At 36.3% G+C, this 18,553-nt stretch overlaps 1 protein-coding gene across 4 annotated transcripts in view; it reads left to right on the top strand.

Annotated features, from left to right (window-relative positions):
* Positions 1-16,758, top strand: part of NIF3L1 (NGG1 interacting factor 3 like 1) — a 29,304-nt gene extending 12,546 nt beyond the window's left edge. For all 4 annotated transcript variants that reach the window (XM_031958363.1, XM_012546315.3, XM_012546316.3 and 1 more), the window contains exons 2-7: positions 5,859-6,355; positions 7,422-7,584; positions 9,670-9,796; positions 10,507-10,645; positions 12,641-12,724; positions 15,695-16,758. In XM_031958363.1, the coding sequence (XP_031814223.1) occupies positions 5,884-6,355; positions 7,422-7,584; positions 9,670-9,796; positions 10,507-10,645; positions 12,641-12,724; positions 15,695-15,879 (1,170 nt within the window). In that variant the 5' untranslated portion in view covers positions 5,859-5,883 and the 3' untranslated portion in view covers positions 15,880-16,758. The remainder of the gene's footprint in view (positions 1-5,858; positions 6,356-7,421; positions 7,585-9,669; positions 9,797-10,506; positions 10,646-12,640; positions 12,725-15,694) is intronic.
* Positions 16,759-18,553: the final 1,795 nt, after the last annotated feature.

The following is an 18,553-nucleotide window of genomic DNA, read 5'->3' as shown; positions in this document are numbered from 1 at the left end:
AGGTTAAACATGTGCAATTCTTCTAAACATATTTCCATATTCATGATGCTGTGCAAGAAAAATGAGATCAAAAGGGGGGGGGGGAATTAAATTAAAAAGTTAATTTTTAATTAAATTAAAATTAGTTAATTAAATTTAAAAAGCTGAAAATACTATGCTTTCATCCGCATTCAGTCTCCATAGTTCTCTTTCTGAATGTGGATAGCTATTTCCTTTTTTTTTTTTTTTTTTTTTTTAATTTAATAGCCTTTTATTTACAGGATATATACATGGGCAACTCTACAGCATTAACAATTGCCAAACCTCTTGTTCCAATTTTTCACCCTTACCCCCAACCCCTCCCTAAATGGCAGGATGACCAAGATGTTAAATATATTAAATATAACTTAATAAAAAATATATGACCAAACGTTATTTTTGTACAAAAAGAATCAGACTCTGAAATATTGTACAATTAGCTTGTGAAGGAAATAAAATGCAGGTGTGATAAAATAGGGATTGGGAATTCAAAATGGTTTTAGTCATCCCCAGAGTTCTTTTCTGGGTATAGCTAGTTCAGTTCACATCCCATTAGAAAATGATCTGGCTGATCTTGTTGCTGAGGATGGCCCCCATCAGAACTGGTCATATTAGATTGTTGTTGAAGTATTAATGATCTCCGGTCCCTTTTCACCAGCATGTTCGTTCTCCAGCCTTCTGAAATCATCCTGTTGGTCATTTCTTACAGAACAGTAATATTCCATAATTTTCATATACCACAATTTATTCAGCCATTCTCCAACTGATGGAATCCACCAGTTTAGTTTCTAGCCACTAAAAAGGGGCCACAAACATTCCCGGGACATACAGGTCCCTTTCCCTTCTTTATAATCTCCTTGGGATACAATCCCAGTAGTAACACTGCTGGATCAAAGGGTATGCACAGCCCGATAACTTTTTGATCATAGTGTGGATAGCTATTTCCATCATGAGGATGTTGGAATTGGGCTCATTGTTGGAAAGAGCCAAAGCCATTGTGGTTGATCATCACATAATCTTGTTGCTGTGTACAATTTTCTCATGGTTCTACTTACTTTTTTTTTTGTCTCCAAGGGTTTTTATTGAAAGTAATGTACACCATCACTAAGGGGACTGAATTCTAAGAGAATCCAGTAAAGAAACAGAAGCAAAGAGATACGCTTATATAGCTTTCAGTCATGGATATATTAATTCCCTGACCCTAGGGTAAGGCTAAGAAGTAATCTCCAGATTAATTAAGGGTGATTTCTGAAATTTGATTATCACTGGCCAGATGAGAAGTAGTCTATTCAGAATCAGACAGACTGGGGGGAAGAGTTTCCTGAGGACAGAAGCTATGTGACTAAGGAGTGCTCAGAATCAGACTGATTGGGAGTTTCCTGAAGCAGATTCCAAAGCCAGAAGACCCAGGACCACTGACCCATTAGAACAGAAACCCTAAGTCGGGGGGAGAGGAGGGGCAAAATCACACTACATCATTTTCTCCCCTCAAGCTGTCATCCCCAAATTCATTTGGGACAAAGGAACAGAGGTCTCTTCTGGAGCTGCTTCAGGCTCACAAGGGGTGGAGAGCTGCACAAACAGAGGCTCAGGGGTCCAGACTGAAGAGAAGAGGCAAGCTGCTGGTAGCAGCAGCATTCAGTGGGGTGCCGAGTGTCAGAATCAGTTAGCCAGTGGTATTCAGGATGAACAAATAGTTGGAAGTTCGGAGCTTGGAACCTGGATGAAACAAATCTCACAAGTAGGTTAAACATGCAGGAGCCAAACATGAGCAAAAATGATAATTAAAAGTGGAGTTAGTAGGGACAGTAGCTAGGAACCCTGCTCTGAGGAAGGCTGAGGGGAGGGAGTGATGAGGCTATCATGGATGCCTCTCTTCCACACAGCTTTTCCTAGGAATAATGCCAAGGAATATTTTTCCCAAAACACCAGCTTTTGTCTCCTTGAAAGGATGGGGACAGTGTCTGAAGCTGTGGCATTATATACAGTGACGGGAGCACTAGGATGACCTGGGGTGCAAAAGCCTTAATATTTAAAGAGTGTTAAGCATTGGGTAGAGAGAATGAGAGGCAGAATGGAGATAATAATTAATATTAAATAGGTTTGAGTTCCTTTAGCAAAAACCTGAGCCTTCAAGGAAGGCTTTTACCCAATTAATAATGGGGACAACAAAAGCAGTTGAAGCCCCTGAGAAGGGGGCATATGTGTAAAATCCATCTGTTAGTCCTTCCCTAAGTCTGTACCCGTCCTGCAAATAGGCTTCAGGATGGAGTATTTAGCAGCCCTTTCACAAACTGGGCATATTTGACAGATGTGTTTAATTGTTTCTCAGTGTGTGACCAGTGAAAGTAGGTTTCACAAGGATTGGAAAGAATTTTTTTCCAGTGAGTATGAAAAAGCTTCAATGAAGGTGGTATAGAAGCATTATGAGCTTCTACTCTCTTTACTTACCATCAGATTATGTAAGTCTTTCCAGGCTTTTCTGAAATCAGTCTGTGGTTGATTCTAAGAATAAAATCTTCACCTACCTTTGCAGAAATTGGTTGTGAAATTATAGTTATGGAAACAAGGGCACTTCACCAATAGGCAATTCTTTTATTGTGTTCAAATTTATCTAAGCCTTCCTGATAGGGCCGGAAGAAACTTGCTGAAAGAGACTTTTGAATGCCTTCGATATGCTTTCACTCAGTATTTATATTTCACTGCTTTCACATTCTACTGTCTTATATTCAAACATCTAAATGTCTTATTCCCTCCTTCCCCAGTGCACGCTAGACTGTAATAATCTTGTGAGTATAGATATCATACTCGTTTTGTATCTTGTACCTATCTGGCTCTCTTGTTGATTAGCATGGTCCCTTATACATAATGGGAATTTAATGTTTATTGAATGAAATAATTACCTCTAACTAGATTGCTATTATTTTCATTTCCTCTTCTTCCTTTGCATTCTGGTTTCTGACTTCATTAATCAGCTGAAACTGGTTAACAACAACCTTTTTGTTTGTTTTGGGTTTTTTTTTGCAAGGCATTTGGGGTTAAGTGACTTGCCCAGGGTCACCCAGCTAATAAGTGTTAAATGTGTGAAGTTTTATTTGAACTAGAGCTAGTGTTCCAGACACTGTGCCATCTATCTGCCACCTAACCAATAATCTTATAATTGTAAAATGTTAGGACTTTCTTGGTCCTCATTCTTTGAACCTCTCTGCAGCATATCATACTGTTGATCATGTTTTTTCCCTATATGTTCTTTCATTTATAGTTTCATGACATTGATCTTACTGAGATGTATGAAAGCTCTGTTCTGAACCCCTTCCTATGTTTTACTGTATCCCCGTCAATTGGTAAACACTTATTAAGTACCTTCTGTGTCAGGCACTGTGTTAAGCACAGAGGACACAAAGAGAGGCAAAAGACCTCAAAATTTAATGAAGGAAACCGTAAGCAAACAAATATATACAAAGCAAGCCCCATACAGAATAAATAGGAAGTGATTAACAGGAAAGACATTGGAATTAAGACCAGTTGGTAAGACTGCCTATAGAAGGTAGGATTTCAGTTGTGATTTAAAGGAAGCCAGGGAAGTCAGTAGTCTGAGAAGAGGAAGGGAGAGTGTTTTGTGCATGGAAGAAACCAGAGGAAGTTTTCAAATAGAGAGTATTAATCGTGCAACAGCCAAGAGGCCAGTGTTACTGGATGGAACAGTACATGTTGGGAAGGAAGAAAATTGGAAAGGTAGGAGGGACTAGATTATGAAGGATTTTGAATGCCAAACAAAATATTTTGTATCTGATCCTGGAGGCCACAGGAAATCAGTGGAATGGTCAGACCTGCACTTTAGGAAAGTCACTTTAATGGTTGATAGAGGATGAACTGGAGGGGGAGAAACTTTAGGCAGACTCACCATCATGCTATTGCAGTAGTCCATATATGAAGGAATGAGAGCCTGCACCAGTGTTGGCAGTGTCAGAGGAGAGAAGATAGTGTATTCAAGAGATAGTGTAAAGGCGAAATAGATGGGTCTTACCAACAGAACTGAATGGGGGCTGGTGGATGTGAGATAGATAGATAGCCATAAGTCTCTCTTCTGCACTTCAGTGCTTGAACTAGATGTAGCATAGATACCAGCTCAGATTCAACATGTCTAAAATAATCAACAAGCATTTATTAAGTGTTTATTATGTGTTGAGCACTGTCCAAAACAATGGGAATATAAAGAAATGATCCAAAAGGGTCCCTGCTTTTAACAAACTTAACATTCTTAAAGGAGGCAGTGATATGTTTAAAAAAAAAAAAAAAAGGTACATTCAAGATACTTTTAAAGAATAGAAGGCAACCTTAGAGGGAAGGTCCAAGAATCTAAGAGTCAGAGTTAATGAAGGAAATCATTGCAGCAGTGGCGCACAGCCAGTTCAAAGGCAGATGGGAGTTTGGAAGCATTCTGGCTGGTTTGTTGAGTGAGTGCATGGGAACCAAGTCCAAGAACACTGAAAAAATAGGAAGAAGTCATATTGAAGGTCTTTAAATGCCATAAGACCTTATGTTTGATTCTGAAGGTCAGAGGGAGCTTCTGGAGTTTACTGAGTGAGATGCTACAGAGTTACCCCCTTTTTTAAAAAAAAGTATTTTATTTTTCCAAATGCAAAGATAGTCTTCAGCATTTACCTTTATAAAACCTTGCGTTCCAAATTTTCCCCCCTCTAGATAGCAAGCAATCCAATACAGGTTAAACATAGGCCTCTCTTCTAAACATATTTCCATTTTCATCATGCTGCACAAGAAAAATCAGATCAAAAAGGGGAAAAAAAAACCATGAGAAAAAAACCCAAGCAAACAACAGCAACAAAAAAGATGAAAGTACGATACTTTGGTCACCATTCAGTCTCCATAATTCTCTTAGGATACCAGTGGCTCTCTCGATCACAATTCTGTTGAAATTGCCTTGAATCACTTCATTGTTGAAGAGTCAAGTCCATCACTGTTGATCATCACATGATCATCTTGTTGCTGTGTGCAGTGTTCTCCTGATTCTGCTCACTTCATTCAGCATCAGTTCATGCAAGTCTTTTCAAGCTTTTCTGAAATCATCCTGCTGATTGTTTCTTACAGAACGATAATATTCCATAACATTCATATATCATAATTTATTCAGCCATTCTCCAACTGATGGGCATCCACTCAAGTTTCCAGTTCCTTTAAAGCAGTTATCTGCTACTAGCATAGATCCATTTGATCCAGTACCATCTTTCATGAATATGAATTGCATACCTATTTTTTTCAGTCATCAATTGGCCTTAGGAAGGGACACAAAAGATTTTATCCTCAAATGGTTTCCTGTCTATAACTAGGAAGATAAAACATACATAAAAAGACAGTAGTAATAATGCCCAGTAGAATATGCTAAATAACACTTGACATTTCTGTAGAATTTTAAAATTTACAAAGTGCTTTTATCTTCATTATCTCATTTAAGCTTCAACAACCCTGTGAAATGAGTTTAACTGAGATTTTCCCCATTTACAAGATGAGGCAATTAAGGTTCAGAGAGATCAATTTTCCTAGGATTACACAGTCTCAGAGACAAGATTTGAATGTAGGTGTTTTGATTCCAAATACAGTAATAACGTGTTAAGCCATACTATCTCTCTGAATGCTAAGATACTATTGATAATTAAAGTTGTAGTAGTATAAAAGAGGGAATGATTCTTGGGTTAGGGTCATGGGTCAGAGCCGCACAAAGACAGTGGGACTTGGGGCCTTGAAGAGGAGGGGGCAGGGCATCAAGCCAAATAGACATACAGTGTGGTTTGTATTTCCATTTTCTGTTTTTCTGATTTCAGATCCTGTGTTCCACCTATTCTCTTCATGTTCTTGTTATCCTGTGTACGCTTGCTTTCCCTGAAGTTCCAAGCTCCCCAGTCATTGGTCAGCAGAAGGTTCCAGGCTCTCCAGTTCTTGGTCAGTTGTCCTTTACGTCCTTTCATGGATCTGAAAACTCTTGTTTCATCATTGAATGACTTTGCCCCACTCTCATTAGCTGAAAATTGGGACAATGTTGGATTATTGGTTGAGCCAAGCCCACCCCATATTGTGAAGACACTTTTTCTAACAAATGACCTGACCGAGGAAGTGATGGAGGAGGCGATCCAAATGAAAGCAGATCTCATCCTCTCCTATCATCCGCCTATTTTCCGACCACTCAAGCATATAACTTGGAAAACATGGAAGGAGCGTCTGGTTATCCGGGCTTTGGAGAAAAGAATTGGCATCTACTCTCCACATACTGCCTATGATGCTTCACCTCAAGGAGTCAACAATTGGTTAGCAAAAGGGCTTGGTAAGAATTTTCTCATTTCTTGACATTTTAAATTTCCCTTCACAAACCTCTGAAAATTGGAAGGCCTTTCTAACTGTAACTTCCCTTACTACAACTTGCCTGCTTTTGACAGTTGTAGGAGAAAGATAAAATTTTGATCATTTTAGATCTTTTTAAAAAATTGTTAATGAAGTAGACTAGTTGAATTGCACTTAAAAATGAAAAAAGGTTATTCCCAATAAAGCAATGATTTGAATATATTCAACAACCTACATAATTCACTTAAGAAGTATTTATTGAATGCTTTGCTAGAGACTGGGAGAATGCAACAATTTCAACCTTACACTGAAGAGGTAAAGAAGATAGTATTTCTACTTTTAAATTGATTCCTTTATTTAATGTTTGATTTTTCTGTTAGAGGAAGGTAGTTATTCTGATACTGTGGTATACATTGGGACAACAGATTGCCCACAGGTACTTAGAACTTATGTCCTTGTACACCAAGAAATAATTCTAATAAATGACTTAACATGTAGGAAGTTTCACAAATTACCTTGTTTAAATTAGATTTGCAGAAAAATCTGACTTTTTTCTTTCCAGATATTTCTGCTCTTCAAAAGCATTCTGAAAATGAATACATTTTTTAATATCTTTGAATCCCTGAGCTTAATGGAAACTTTGTATGTTACTAGTATTTTATTAAAGTTGTTTATTGCACCCATACTCTTTTGTATATCTTCATACTTAAGTACTCAAGCATTTAAGGGCTCCATGATTTTATTGATATTGTTACTACCCCAACTGACTGAGACTACAACTATTCTAAACTTTATACATAATTTTCAAGAGTTACTGTGGCTGAACAATTCATTTTCCCCTGCCCAATTTGGTGATGAACTTCTCTGAACTTAACTAGACAGATCCTTAGATATATAAACATTTGTAGATATTCGTCATTTAGTCTCTCAGCTCAGGAGGACGTATCAGAGCATGCACCAAACCAAGATGAGCTATTTCAGGGAGACATTAGTAGAATGTCTTTGTTTTTAATGTAATAATCTTCCAGTGTTCTGCACTTTTTTCCTAGGATGTTGTACCTCTCTCCCAATACATCCTTCAAAATCTCCTAGCTATCCAACAATAGGAACCCATCGAGTAGAGTTTAATATAAATGATACCCCAAGCATGGACAAGTTTATGTCTGCAGTGAGAGAGATACCGGAAGTTTCAATAACTACCTTTTTTGCTAGGTATTATGTCTTTCTTTATTACTTATTTACTTTTTCAGGATATTTGTGGCACTCATTAATTTGAATTATTTTGTGATTTTAATAATCATTAAATTGTAACACTTCTGCCATGTTTAACATATATTGGACTACTTGCCACATGGCGGGGGGTTGGGAGGAACAAAGGGTAAATTGGAACACGAGGTTTTACAAGGACTAATGTTGAAGAATTGTCTATGCATATATTTTAAAAAATAAGAAGCTTTAATAAAAAAAATAATAATAATAATTAAATCATTTCCTCCTGGATAGAATGATTATACACACATCTAACTTTCCTGAGGGTCTTAAGAGGAATAGATTTTTATAGAATGACTCCAAAGTACAAACAGACCATGAAATAAATATAAGAAATCATGTTTTCTGATTTCTATTCCCAAGAATTTAAAATATTTAAATACCACACCATATAGAGGTCTGTTTTGCTAGGGCCCAGAAATTCATTGTGATTCTTTATTGTCCCACTTCCAAAAAATACTGACTTCCACAACCAGATTTCCAGCTGGACATTTTAAAAAGCAGAGGCTGACTTAGTCTAATTGAAAGCATCATAAAAAGTAACAAGGCATGCCAAGCTATGTGTCACAGATACCTTTGTATAAAAAGTATAATTGTTGTCTCTGTACTCTTGAGAAATGTCAAGACTCACATTATGGCTTCTTAAAAAGACTGAAGCCTCTACGATGTTATCACTAAAAAGTGGTCTTTTGGATAGTAACTTTTAAGTAGGAAAATTCCTTATTATATTCATTTGAACATTAAATCCTCGTCATGGGAGAAGGAAGAAAAAGGGGCTGTTATTGTTGCCCAGATAACTTGTAACAATTTGAACTTCTTGGATGCCTGCTTTTTATGGAGCTTTGAATAAGGACACCTAACTATCTAGTGCCTAGTCACTTCAAGGAATATTGTCTGACACATTGAAATACAGTGTGGAAAATGCAAATTTGCATGATATTCAGAGTGACAATTAGATAAATATCAGAGAAGTGGTTTTCCAGTAAACTCCAGCTTTTTCTGAAAGTCACTGTTTCTGAATGGCCCATTTTAACACTGCTTTTTTACTCATTAGTAATGCCTTCATGGATCCCTACTTAAGATTTTCTGGTCTTCTTTGATGATGATTTTTTAAAAATTTATTAATTTTTTAAATTTGTTTTTAACCCTAATGCACATTCCCTCCCCCTATGTAAAAGGGCCATCCCACAGAGCAAAGAATTCTGTAGTTCAACAAAACCAGTTGCCTCAAAACAAAAACAAATTCAACAAAATTAAACAACTTATTGAAAAAGTATAAAATTATAAGTAATATTATACATCCATAGCCTTCTGTCTCTTTAAAGAAGGTGAAAGAGGCCTGTTAAAGATTATTTTATTTATTTTTTGCTGGGGCAATTGGGGTTAAGTGACTTGCCTAGGGTCACATAGCTAGGAAGTGTCAAGTGTCTGAGGCCAGATTTGAACTCAGGTCTTCCTGACTTCAGGGCTGGTGCTCCATCCACTACACCACCTAGCTGCCCCCTCTTTCTTTTTTAAAAATTCTTTGCCATTATATGACTTGTTGGTGAGAGTTGAAGGACATATATGGAAATGAAATTTTCAAGATAAAAAAATTTTAAGTGAAACATTTTGGAATCGATTGAAAAGATAAATACTACTGGCAATCCTCCATGTTCTCTTAATTATCAACATTAATAAACCAATAAGTAATTATTTTGTGCCTATTATGTGCCATGTACTGTACAGGCATAAGAGCCTAGTGGGCACGGATTTGTATAATGATGTATCATAATATCACAGGATATATTTTTAAAACAAAGTCACTAAAATAGTTGCCCTGGAGTGTGAGGAACACTACCACTATGAAAAAGGTGACACTTTCAGCTAAAGTGAAGGAAAATAGAGTAGGTAGAGGCAAGAAGGCTGCATGCTTGGTTTTTAGTGAACCTAAAATGATTTCCTGAGGTAATTTCTTCAGTAGTTATATTGTCAAGTATATACTTAATGTGTGCTTATCCTAAATTTTGGAGGTGTTTTTTCCCCCAGGAATAATGGAGAAGAGCAAACTCGAGTCAGTTTGAACTGTACCCAGAAAGCATTGCTTCGAGTGGTGGCTTTTCTCTCTGAAAATAGTCATCTTTATCAGAAAACTGAGATTCTGTCCCTGGAGAAGGTAATGAAAAATATGTTGTTTTCTTTCATTTCAAAGTTTTGGTTGATGACTTTTAATATCTATAGAAATTATTGTATTAATGAGTTATTAGTTAACTAGTATTTAATTTTCTAAGAGACAAAATAGTAATATGGGTTTCTCTTTTTTGTCTTTTTTTTTTTATTTAATAGTCTTTTATTTACAGGATATATGCATGGGTAACTTTACAGTCTCTTTTTTCTCATTCATAAGTTTTAATTATTGAGTTGAATGAAAATTGAAAACTATTCTCATCTGTACTCCTATACTCACTATGATGAATGTATGCCTTCATAAATAAAAAAGCTACCTCCCATTTTTACATAGAAAAATAAATAGCAAAATACAATCATATTTGTCACCAGGTAATTAATTATACAAGGCCCAGAACAGAAAAATAATACTACTTCTTCCATATAGATAGCACTTCATTTCCTGAATCTACTAAATGATGGATATGAAGAGGGCAGGAGAGAAATCTGTCTATTACATTCTGCTAGAAAGGGAAAATGTACACTTCACAAATACATTTTGAAATGTGGATAAACCCTTAAAGACATAAGCACTAGCGATTTCTTTTGTAAAAGCTTAATTTTCTTTCTGGAAAATATATTCAAAGAGAGATATCTTAAGAATATACCTTAATAGTCATCTGAGTACCTGCAATCTTTGAAAATTCTGTTTCTCCTCAGCCCTTGCTTCTGAATACTGGGATGGGAAGATTATGCACATTGGCTGAATCTGTCTCCCTGGCAACCATGATTGAACGAGTCAAAGGTCACCTAAAACTATCCCATGTTCGCCTAGCTCTTGGAGTAGGGAGGACTCTAGGTAAATAACATGTATGTTTTATTAATGCCAGTTTATGCACTAGGAAGATTGGTGAGTCAATAATTTCTCTGAAAATAATATTGAAACTCTTGGATGTATTTGTCCTAGTAAAAAATGAAAGATTTGCTGTTAGCTCGTGGATGATGGTTTTTAAAATGAGTGATAAGTTAAAATAAATTTTAACACTTCTGGATATACTTTAGTGAAATGATAGTGGTGATTTTACCTACTCTGTTATTCTTATACTGACATTGGCTTCTCTCTCTTGGCTTCTCCCAGGACTTTGGGAATTAAACACTTATATTGAAGTAGTCATAAGAAAAGTCTGCTTTAAATGAATTGTAGGTTAAACCCATCCACAAGAAACAATTAAAGGATTTTCAGCCTGAGGCCCAGTGAGTGGATTTTTGTATTATAGATTTTTGGCATTTTAATTTACTTAAGAAAATTCTTGAAAAAAACACGAGAGAAAAAAAACAAAAACAAAACAAGCAAACAGAACACAACAACAAAATGGAGGTAAAAATGCTATACTTTGGTCCACATTCAGTTTCCGTGGTTCCCTCTCTGCATGCAGATGGTTCTGTCCGTTACAAGATTATTGGAATCGCTGCCTTAAATCTTATGGAGGATATTTTAGTTGAATGGATTTCTAATTGGAAGAGCTTGGTTCAAATTCTGCCTCTGTGTGAACTCACATAAACTGTATAAGTATCAGTTTTCCCATGTATAGAATGAAAGAGTTGTATTAAATGATTTCTGATTCTTTCTAGTTCTAAATCTATGACTCTAGATAACATACATAGATTAATACAATTTGTTAGAATATGATAAATGCATAAGAGATACCATGTGCACACACCCATTAGTTCTAGACAACACAGTATGATAGAAAGAATTCTGTATTTAAAATTAAAAAAAAAAACTTAGGTTTAAATCCTGGCTCCATCACTTAGTTACTAAGTGAGGGGTCCTCAAACTTTTTAAATAGGGAGCCAGTTCACTCTCCCTCAGACTATTGGGGGGCTGGACTATAGTAAAAACAAACTTTGTTTTGTGGGCCTTTAAATAAAGAAACTTCATATCCCTGGGTGAGGGGGATAATCATCCTCAGCTGCCGCATCTGGCCTGCAGGCCATAATTTGAGAACCCCCGACTTAGTATATATATGACCTTGGGCAAATAAATTTTCTTCTCTGAGGCCGTTTCCTTATTTAAAAAAAAAAATTCTTAGTGAAGGTTAAATTTTCAAAGAAAATGGGCCCAAACCTATCAAAAAAACCCCCCAAAAAACCAACAACCTTCTGGGCTGCAAAGTATTATAATTAATAGTTCAAAGTAAAACCTATTAGAGGCCTTTTTTTTTCCCAATTAGGCATCATTTACATTTCTCTATTAGTGATTTGCAGCATTGCAGTTCTTATTAGTAACCTGGCTTCTAGTCCTGATACCTGCATTTGATTCACTAACCTCAAAAAGTTATCCTTCCAACGGTCTCATCTCTAAAACCAAAATGCCTTATATTCCTACCTTACAATTTTGTGGTAAACTTGGGGAAAGATTTATTAGATGATGTATACTAGTACTTTGAAAATTATGATTTACTTTATAAACACAAGGTGGTCAGGCTATTATTAAGAGGCTCATTGTGTATCTACATGGCAGAGATTATTTTTTTCTCTAATTCTGAAGGAGTAAGCTAGTGGTGTACATATATATACATATATATATGTATATATACTTGAGAGATTATTTCTTCTTCAGTTCTGAAGAGATAGACTTCTGCTTTTGTGGGTCCCATCATGTAAACTCTAGGAAAATTATGCATATATATTCTTTAATTGTATTCATGTTTTAAAAAAAAAAAAAACAAACATTACTTTATAACTGGGGAGATCAAAAGATAGTCTATAATGTATATGGATTCATAGTTGATGCTGAGTTTATTATTAAGATAAAAGTGAACATTTGTTTCTTATTTGCTGTTTCTTAAAGAATCACAAATCAAAGTAGTAGCCTTGTGTGCTGGTTCTGGGAGCAGTGTTCTTCAGGGTGTGGAAGCAGATCTTTATCTTACAGGTATGCGTTGCATCCTCTATCCTTGCTCTAGTCCCTCTCTCTCTCTATTCTGCAATCTCTTCCTTCCCCCTATTTAGGCCTTAAATAAATAGTTCAAAATAACTTGTTTTTGCAAAAACAACTGCATTCAAGCTGGCAGGAGAGCTAATGTTAATCGTGGAAGGAAGAAATTATTTGAACATTATCACTAAAAAATGATCCGTTTTAATATGTTTGATGTACAGGGGCCATTATGGGGTTACTAGTCTCAGAAACAAGCCATCGTCAGAACATAAGCCTGGCAGTTCTATCTACCTGCTGCCTTCTTAGCAGGAGTAAGAATTTAAAAGAGTGCATTGTCTAAAACTTAGTGCTGCCAGCTGCCTTTTCTCTTTTTTCCATAGGGTTTGGAGAGTCTTTTTTTCCCCCATTTAGTATTTTTTTTTTCTAATTACATGTAAAGATAGTTTTCCATATTCATTTTTGTAAGATTTGGGGATCTTTTATAAACTCCCTCCTTTCCTTCCCTTCCTCTTCCCCAATCCATCTAATATGGATTATACATGTACAATCATTTTAAACATATTTTTTGCATAGGTCATAGTTTGAAAGAAGAATCAGAAAAAAGGAAAAACCACGAGAAAGAAAAAATTTTTTTTAATTTTTTTATTAAAGCTTTTTATTTACAAAGCATATTGCATGGGTAATTTTTTCCAACATTGACCCTTGCGTAACCTTTTGTTGCAAATTTTCCTCTCCTTCCTCTCATTCCCTCTCCTGGCTGGCAGATAGTCCAATACATGTTAAATATGTTGAAATGTTAGATCTGAGAAAAAAAATTTATGTGAAAATAGTATGCTTCAATTTGCATTCAAATTGTAGTTCTTTCTCTGGATTCAGATGGCCAATTTTTATTAGAATTTCCTTGAATCACTGCATTGCTAAGAAGAGCCAAGTCCATCAAAGCTGATCATCATAAAATCTTGCTGTTGCTGTGTACAGTGTTCTCTTGGTTCTGCTCACTTCACTCAGCATCGGTTCATAAATCCAGGGTTTTCTGAAATCCACCTGTTGAACATTTTTTATTTCACAATACTTTTCCATTACATTGATGTACCAAAGCTTGTTCAGCCATTCCTCACTTGATAGGTATTCCCTTGATGTGCAATTCTTTGCCACCACAGAAAGAGCCACTATAACTATTTATACAAGTGGGGCCTTTCTCCTTTTTTTATGATCTCTTTGGGATACATGGTAGTAGTGTTGCCAGTCAAAGGATGTGCACTTTTTTATAGCCCTTTGGTAGTTCCAAACTGGAGAGTAATTTTAAAATAGTATTAGATAGAATAGAGTAGAACTGGTCCAGTGAAAAGTTCAGATTGGGAAAGGAAAAGAGTATAGCAGGAGGAGGAATAAAAGTCAGGGAGAAGATGAAAAATTGTGATAGCATCGCTTCTTGGTATTTAAACCACAGAAAGGAAGAAAGTATGCTATTCAGCCTAGAAGTTCTGTAATATCTTCATGTGTTTGTGTTCTGTGTTTTTTGTGTATACCTATTGTGCAATATACATATCTTCTCCAGTAAAGTCATTGTTCTAATAGTCTAATGTAAATCATTACTTTTTTTTTTTTTTTTTTTTTTTTATGATCTTAGTGCCTTGCACATAAGAGATGCTTGTGTATGTTTTTTTAAAAAGAACTTGGACTTTAAAAAAGTTTAACAGTACCATAAAAGGCCACAAGATGGAGATATTATTATCAAATCAGTTTCAACCAGTTTTTGCTTTTGTCTTTTATAACTAAATTCAGTCATTAACATTTAGAGGCAGAAGGATCTTAGAATTCATTTCATTTAAAACCGACTTTTTCATTGGCTCATTTCATTTTTCTGTATTTTCCACAAAGCTGGTATTTTAATGTGAAAGGCATAATGTTGAATCCTATTTTAGTATCTACCTATATTTATTTTTCATGTCTTTTTGTTTTTCTCTCCTATATTCCTCCTTCTTAACTTCAGTAGGGGCGAGGCTCATATCAGAATCCTGTTCAGATTCAAATTAGAGATGAGATATAACACTCTTGAATCATTGATAATATTTTTAAAAGCAAAGTTTACTTTGCCCTAACACAAGGATATACAACAAGGGTATAGTGACACAAAATTCTATAGATACAATTCTCATCCGGATCATCTCTGCATGAAAGTACATCTTATCAGCAGAGCAGGGCATAAGTACTCCCATAGTTTTCAGGCATCCATAATTTGGAGGGGCTCTCATTCCTCGTGATATTTTTAATACCATGGATGACAATGAAATTACTCAAGGACTAGGTCGAGATTGGGAAGAATGGCCTACTTAAACTAAAATACAGACATGAAAGTGGTCATTTGGTTCCTGGCTCAATCTATGTACATAATTTTTTATTTCTGATTTGAAACGTAATGAATAAATTCACTTTCAAATCCCCAAAGTATGTATTAAGAACTTGAAGAACGTTGGATAAAGTTATATAATTAGATATATACAGATAGGTACAGACACATATAATAAACACACATGGATAGATAGACTTGTTTACTTATAGTAAAACAAGTATCCCACCTATGTAGCACAGAGCAGCTCTCAGTACTACAAGAGGCGGGAACAAAAGCATACAACTGCCTGTGTAGTGCTAGAGGAACACCACTCCTGTAGTTTCCAAGGTGGTGGGTATGTCCCATCTTTATTGATAGGTCTCCCCAGACCAACTGAAGATGAAATTGGGATTCAAGACCAGGCAAAGAGCATTGATTAAGTGCTTGCTGTGTGGGCTGTACAGCCTCTCCAAGCTACAGGATATCTTAAGTCTTTAATCTCCTAAAGGAGGCTACAACAGCCTCTAATGGATCCTTCCAGGCATTGCGATCTGTCCATTTGTGCTGTTGGAGTCTACCAAGGATTGCCTAATTGTCCCGTTTTGCTTCATCAGTGTTATTCTCCCTTTTGACAGGTGAAATGTCACACCATGATGTCCTTGATGCTGCTGCCCAAGGGATAAATGTCATTCTTTGTGAACATAGCAACACTGAACGAGGTTTCCTATCAGAACTTCAAAACACGCTGGCAGCCCACCTAGAAAATAAGGTTCATATTCTCTTGTCAGAGACAGACAGAGACCCTCTTCAAGTGGTGTGAAACAGCCCAGGACCATCTTGGCTACAACACTACTTAAATCCATCCTAAAGAGTTTGTGTTCAAGAACAGAATCAGTCCACCTCAAAGTGGTATGCCCTATAATTCTTCATTTTTATGTAATTTAATGAACTGGTTTAATTGAGGCCTTAAAGTGAAGATTAATGTTAACTGCTGTATTAAAACAAAAGATATTTGCTATAAACCCTAATAAAAATTGGGGAAACTGGCTTTTAGAAGATAGCTTCATGTAATCTAGTACTCTATTCCACTGATTTCTTTTAATGTTAGCTTATATATTACTTAAAATATTTTTCACTAGACTACTATAAACAAACTCATAGAGGGTACTTTCCACATGTTAATTTTTACAAATTTATGATATCACTGAGGAAATTAAAATTATTCTGTATTCAATAATTGATTCTATTCTATAATTAGCTCCATTCTCCATCCTGTCAGTCAAGCCACATTTCTCAGTTCTGGAGTTAACCTCAGGCAAGTAGTTGAAAGGTAGGGAAAGTTATCACTCAGGCTATGTCAGTTAGCCCCTGGGACATCTAATTGTTTTCTGTAAGCCTCAACCAGTTTAATCTGCTCAAAAACCTCTCAAAAGTCATCAGTCCTTTCCTTTCCTTGTGCAATTAGGGTAGTCTTGATCTTTGAGAAAGGGGGGATCAAACTTGGTAGTTCTTATCCCCTAATATTACAAAAGGCAGGTGAGTCCCATAAAACAATTTTAATATTCTTTAATTGTCAGAGGGATAAATTAGCCACACCTGAATGCCAATCTGCATCCTCCCCATTTCCTCTTTCCTCGCCTCCACCTTTCCTATATGTCCAAGAAAAAAAAAAAAAAAAAAAGATTCCTTTCCTTCTCATTGGAGTTAGCTTTATTGAGATGATCAGTTGTCCTCCCCAATATATAATTTTTTAAAGTTCAGTATTATTTTATTTTTCTAATTACATAAAATAGTTTTCAACTTTCTTTTAAAATTTTGAGTTCCAAATTTTTTTCTCCTTCTTACCCCTTCCCTCATCCCTAAGACAGCATTCTAATATACTGACTTACTTTGTAAACATTATATCCATCATTCTGTTAATAAACTGATTATGCTCAGAGAACATGTTTATTGCATTTACTCCCCACATCACAACCCAAATTTAATACATAAATTTGTCCATGTTTTCACATTTGAATGTAATGTAAATGCGATCATTTGTTCAGTTTATTTTAGTAAAAACAATTTCTTCTGCAATTATTTTAGTCCTGTGACAAAATGAGAAACCTAAATAGATCATTGAGAACTTCTTTTAAAAACACACAAATGTGTAAATTATCACATAGTTTTTGTTGTTCAGTTCAGTTTACATTTAAGAGTTGGAGACAAATTAGGCTAAGTGAAGTCACCAGGGTCACACAGCTAATAAGTGTCTGAGGCCAGATTTGAATTCAGGAAGACTTGTCTTCCTGATTCCAGGGACCATTGCTCTATCCACTATACCATCTAGTTGTTCTTTTACAGTAAGTCTTTACTACTCCTCCCTGCCCCCACCTGCCCACCCGCAGAACCAGTCAAAAAAGCCCAGTCAGACTTCCTTCCATTTCTCTACTGCCATATTCCAAAAGGTAATGTACACCCGGTCTTGCTAGATATTAATCCCTGCCCTCTTGAAGCCCAGATTCTTTCTGATCCCACAGTTGCTGAGAACTTGGCTTCTTATACTGCTTGGGTGACAGATGGGAAGTCACAAGTTCCAGTCCTGAGGTTAAGATGGTGGGTCATTGGGATTTAACATTTGTCCTGACAGATCCCTCGCGTCTCCCAGAGCTTTTATTTTCTATTTGTCCTGAAGCTGAACCTTCTTGATGTTATCTTCCCCCATCAAAGATGACCTCTTTGGGCAAGCCTTTTTTTCTTTGTAACCCAACACTTAGCACACTTCATGGCAATACCACCTAACAAACACTTCTGTTCCATGTTACTGTTTTTTGAATAAAAGGCTGCTTAATAGATCCAGAGGAAGTCTCAATAACTATTAACTAGTCCATTATAAATTCATGTTATCCAACTTCAACCAGGCCTTTACCACAGACAGAAAAGGATCTTTTGTTACTTCTAGAATGATTCTTAATCCCCAAAGAAGCTCTTCCAAACTTTCTCCTTCCTCCTCCAGCTGAGGAACCTGCCTTTTACTTGACTGAGAAAACGGAGGCCTTTCAATGGAAGCTCCTTTCCCTATTCTCTTCACCCCCAAACTCTTTGATATCATTTCTTTCTCTCGCTTCCTTTTCCTCAGCTACTGGACTGAGGTGGCCCTTCTTGTCAAGGGAACCTCCCTCTATGCACCCGAACTCACCCCCTGGTTTTTTCCAGTACTTACAATCTCAGTCATTCTGCCCTCTATTTGTTAATGTTCAACTCTTCTTATCTACTGGTTCCTTCCCTGCTGCTTTTTGATCAAGTGTCTTCCATCTTTTAAAAACATCTACTCTCTTCCCTACTATCCCCTCAAGCTGCTACCCTATCCCTACTATCCCCTCAAGCTGCTACCCTAAACCTTTCATTTTCCCAGCCAAATTCTCTGAAAAGGTTGCATCCACTTTCTCTCCTCACCCCTTTATAATCTAGTGTCCACACCTCAAGGTTCTCCCCATGCCAACATGTCCAACACA

This window comes from Sarcophilus harrisii, chromosome 3 (assembly GCF_902635505.1).
Source record: "Sarcophilus harrisii chromosome 3, mSarHar1.11, whole genome shotgun sequence".
NCBI lineage: Eukaryota > Metazoa > Chordata > Mammalia > Dasyuromorphia > Dasyuridae > Sarcophilus > Sarcophilus harrisii.
This window is presented reverse-complemented; position numbering and strand designations above follow the sequence as displayed.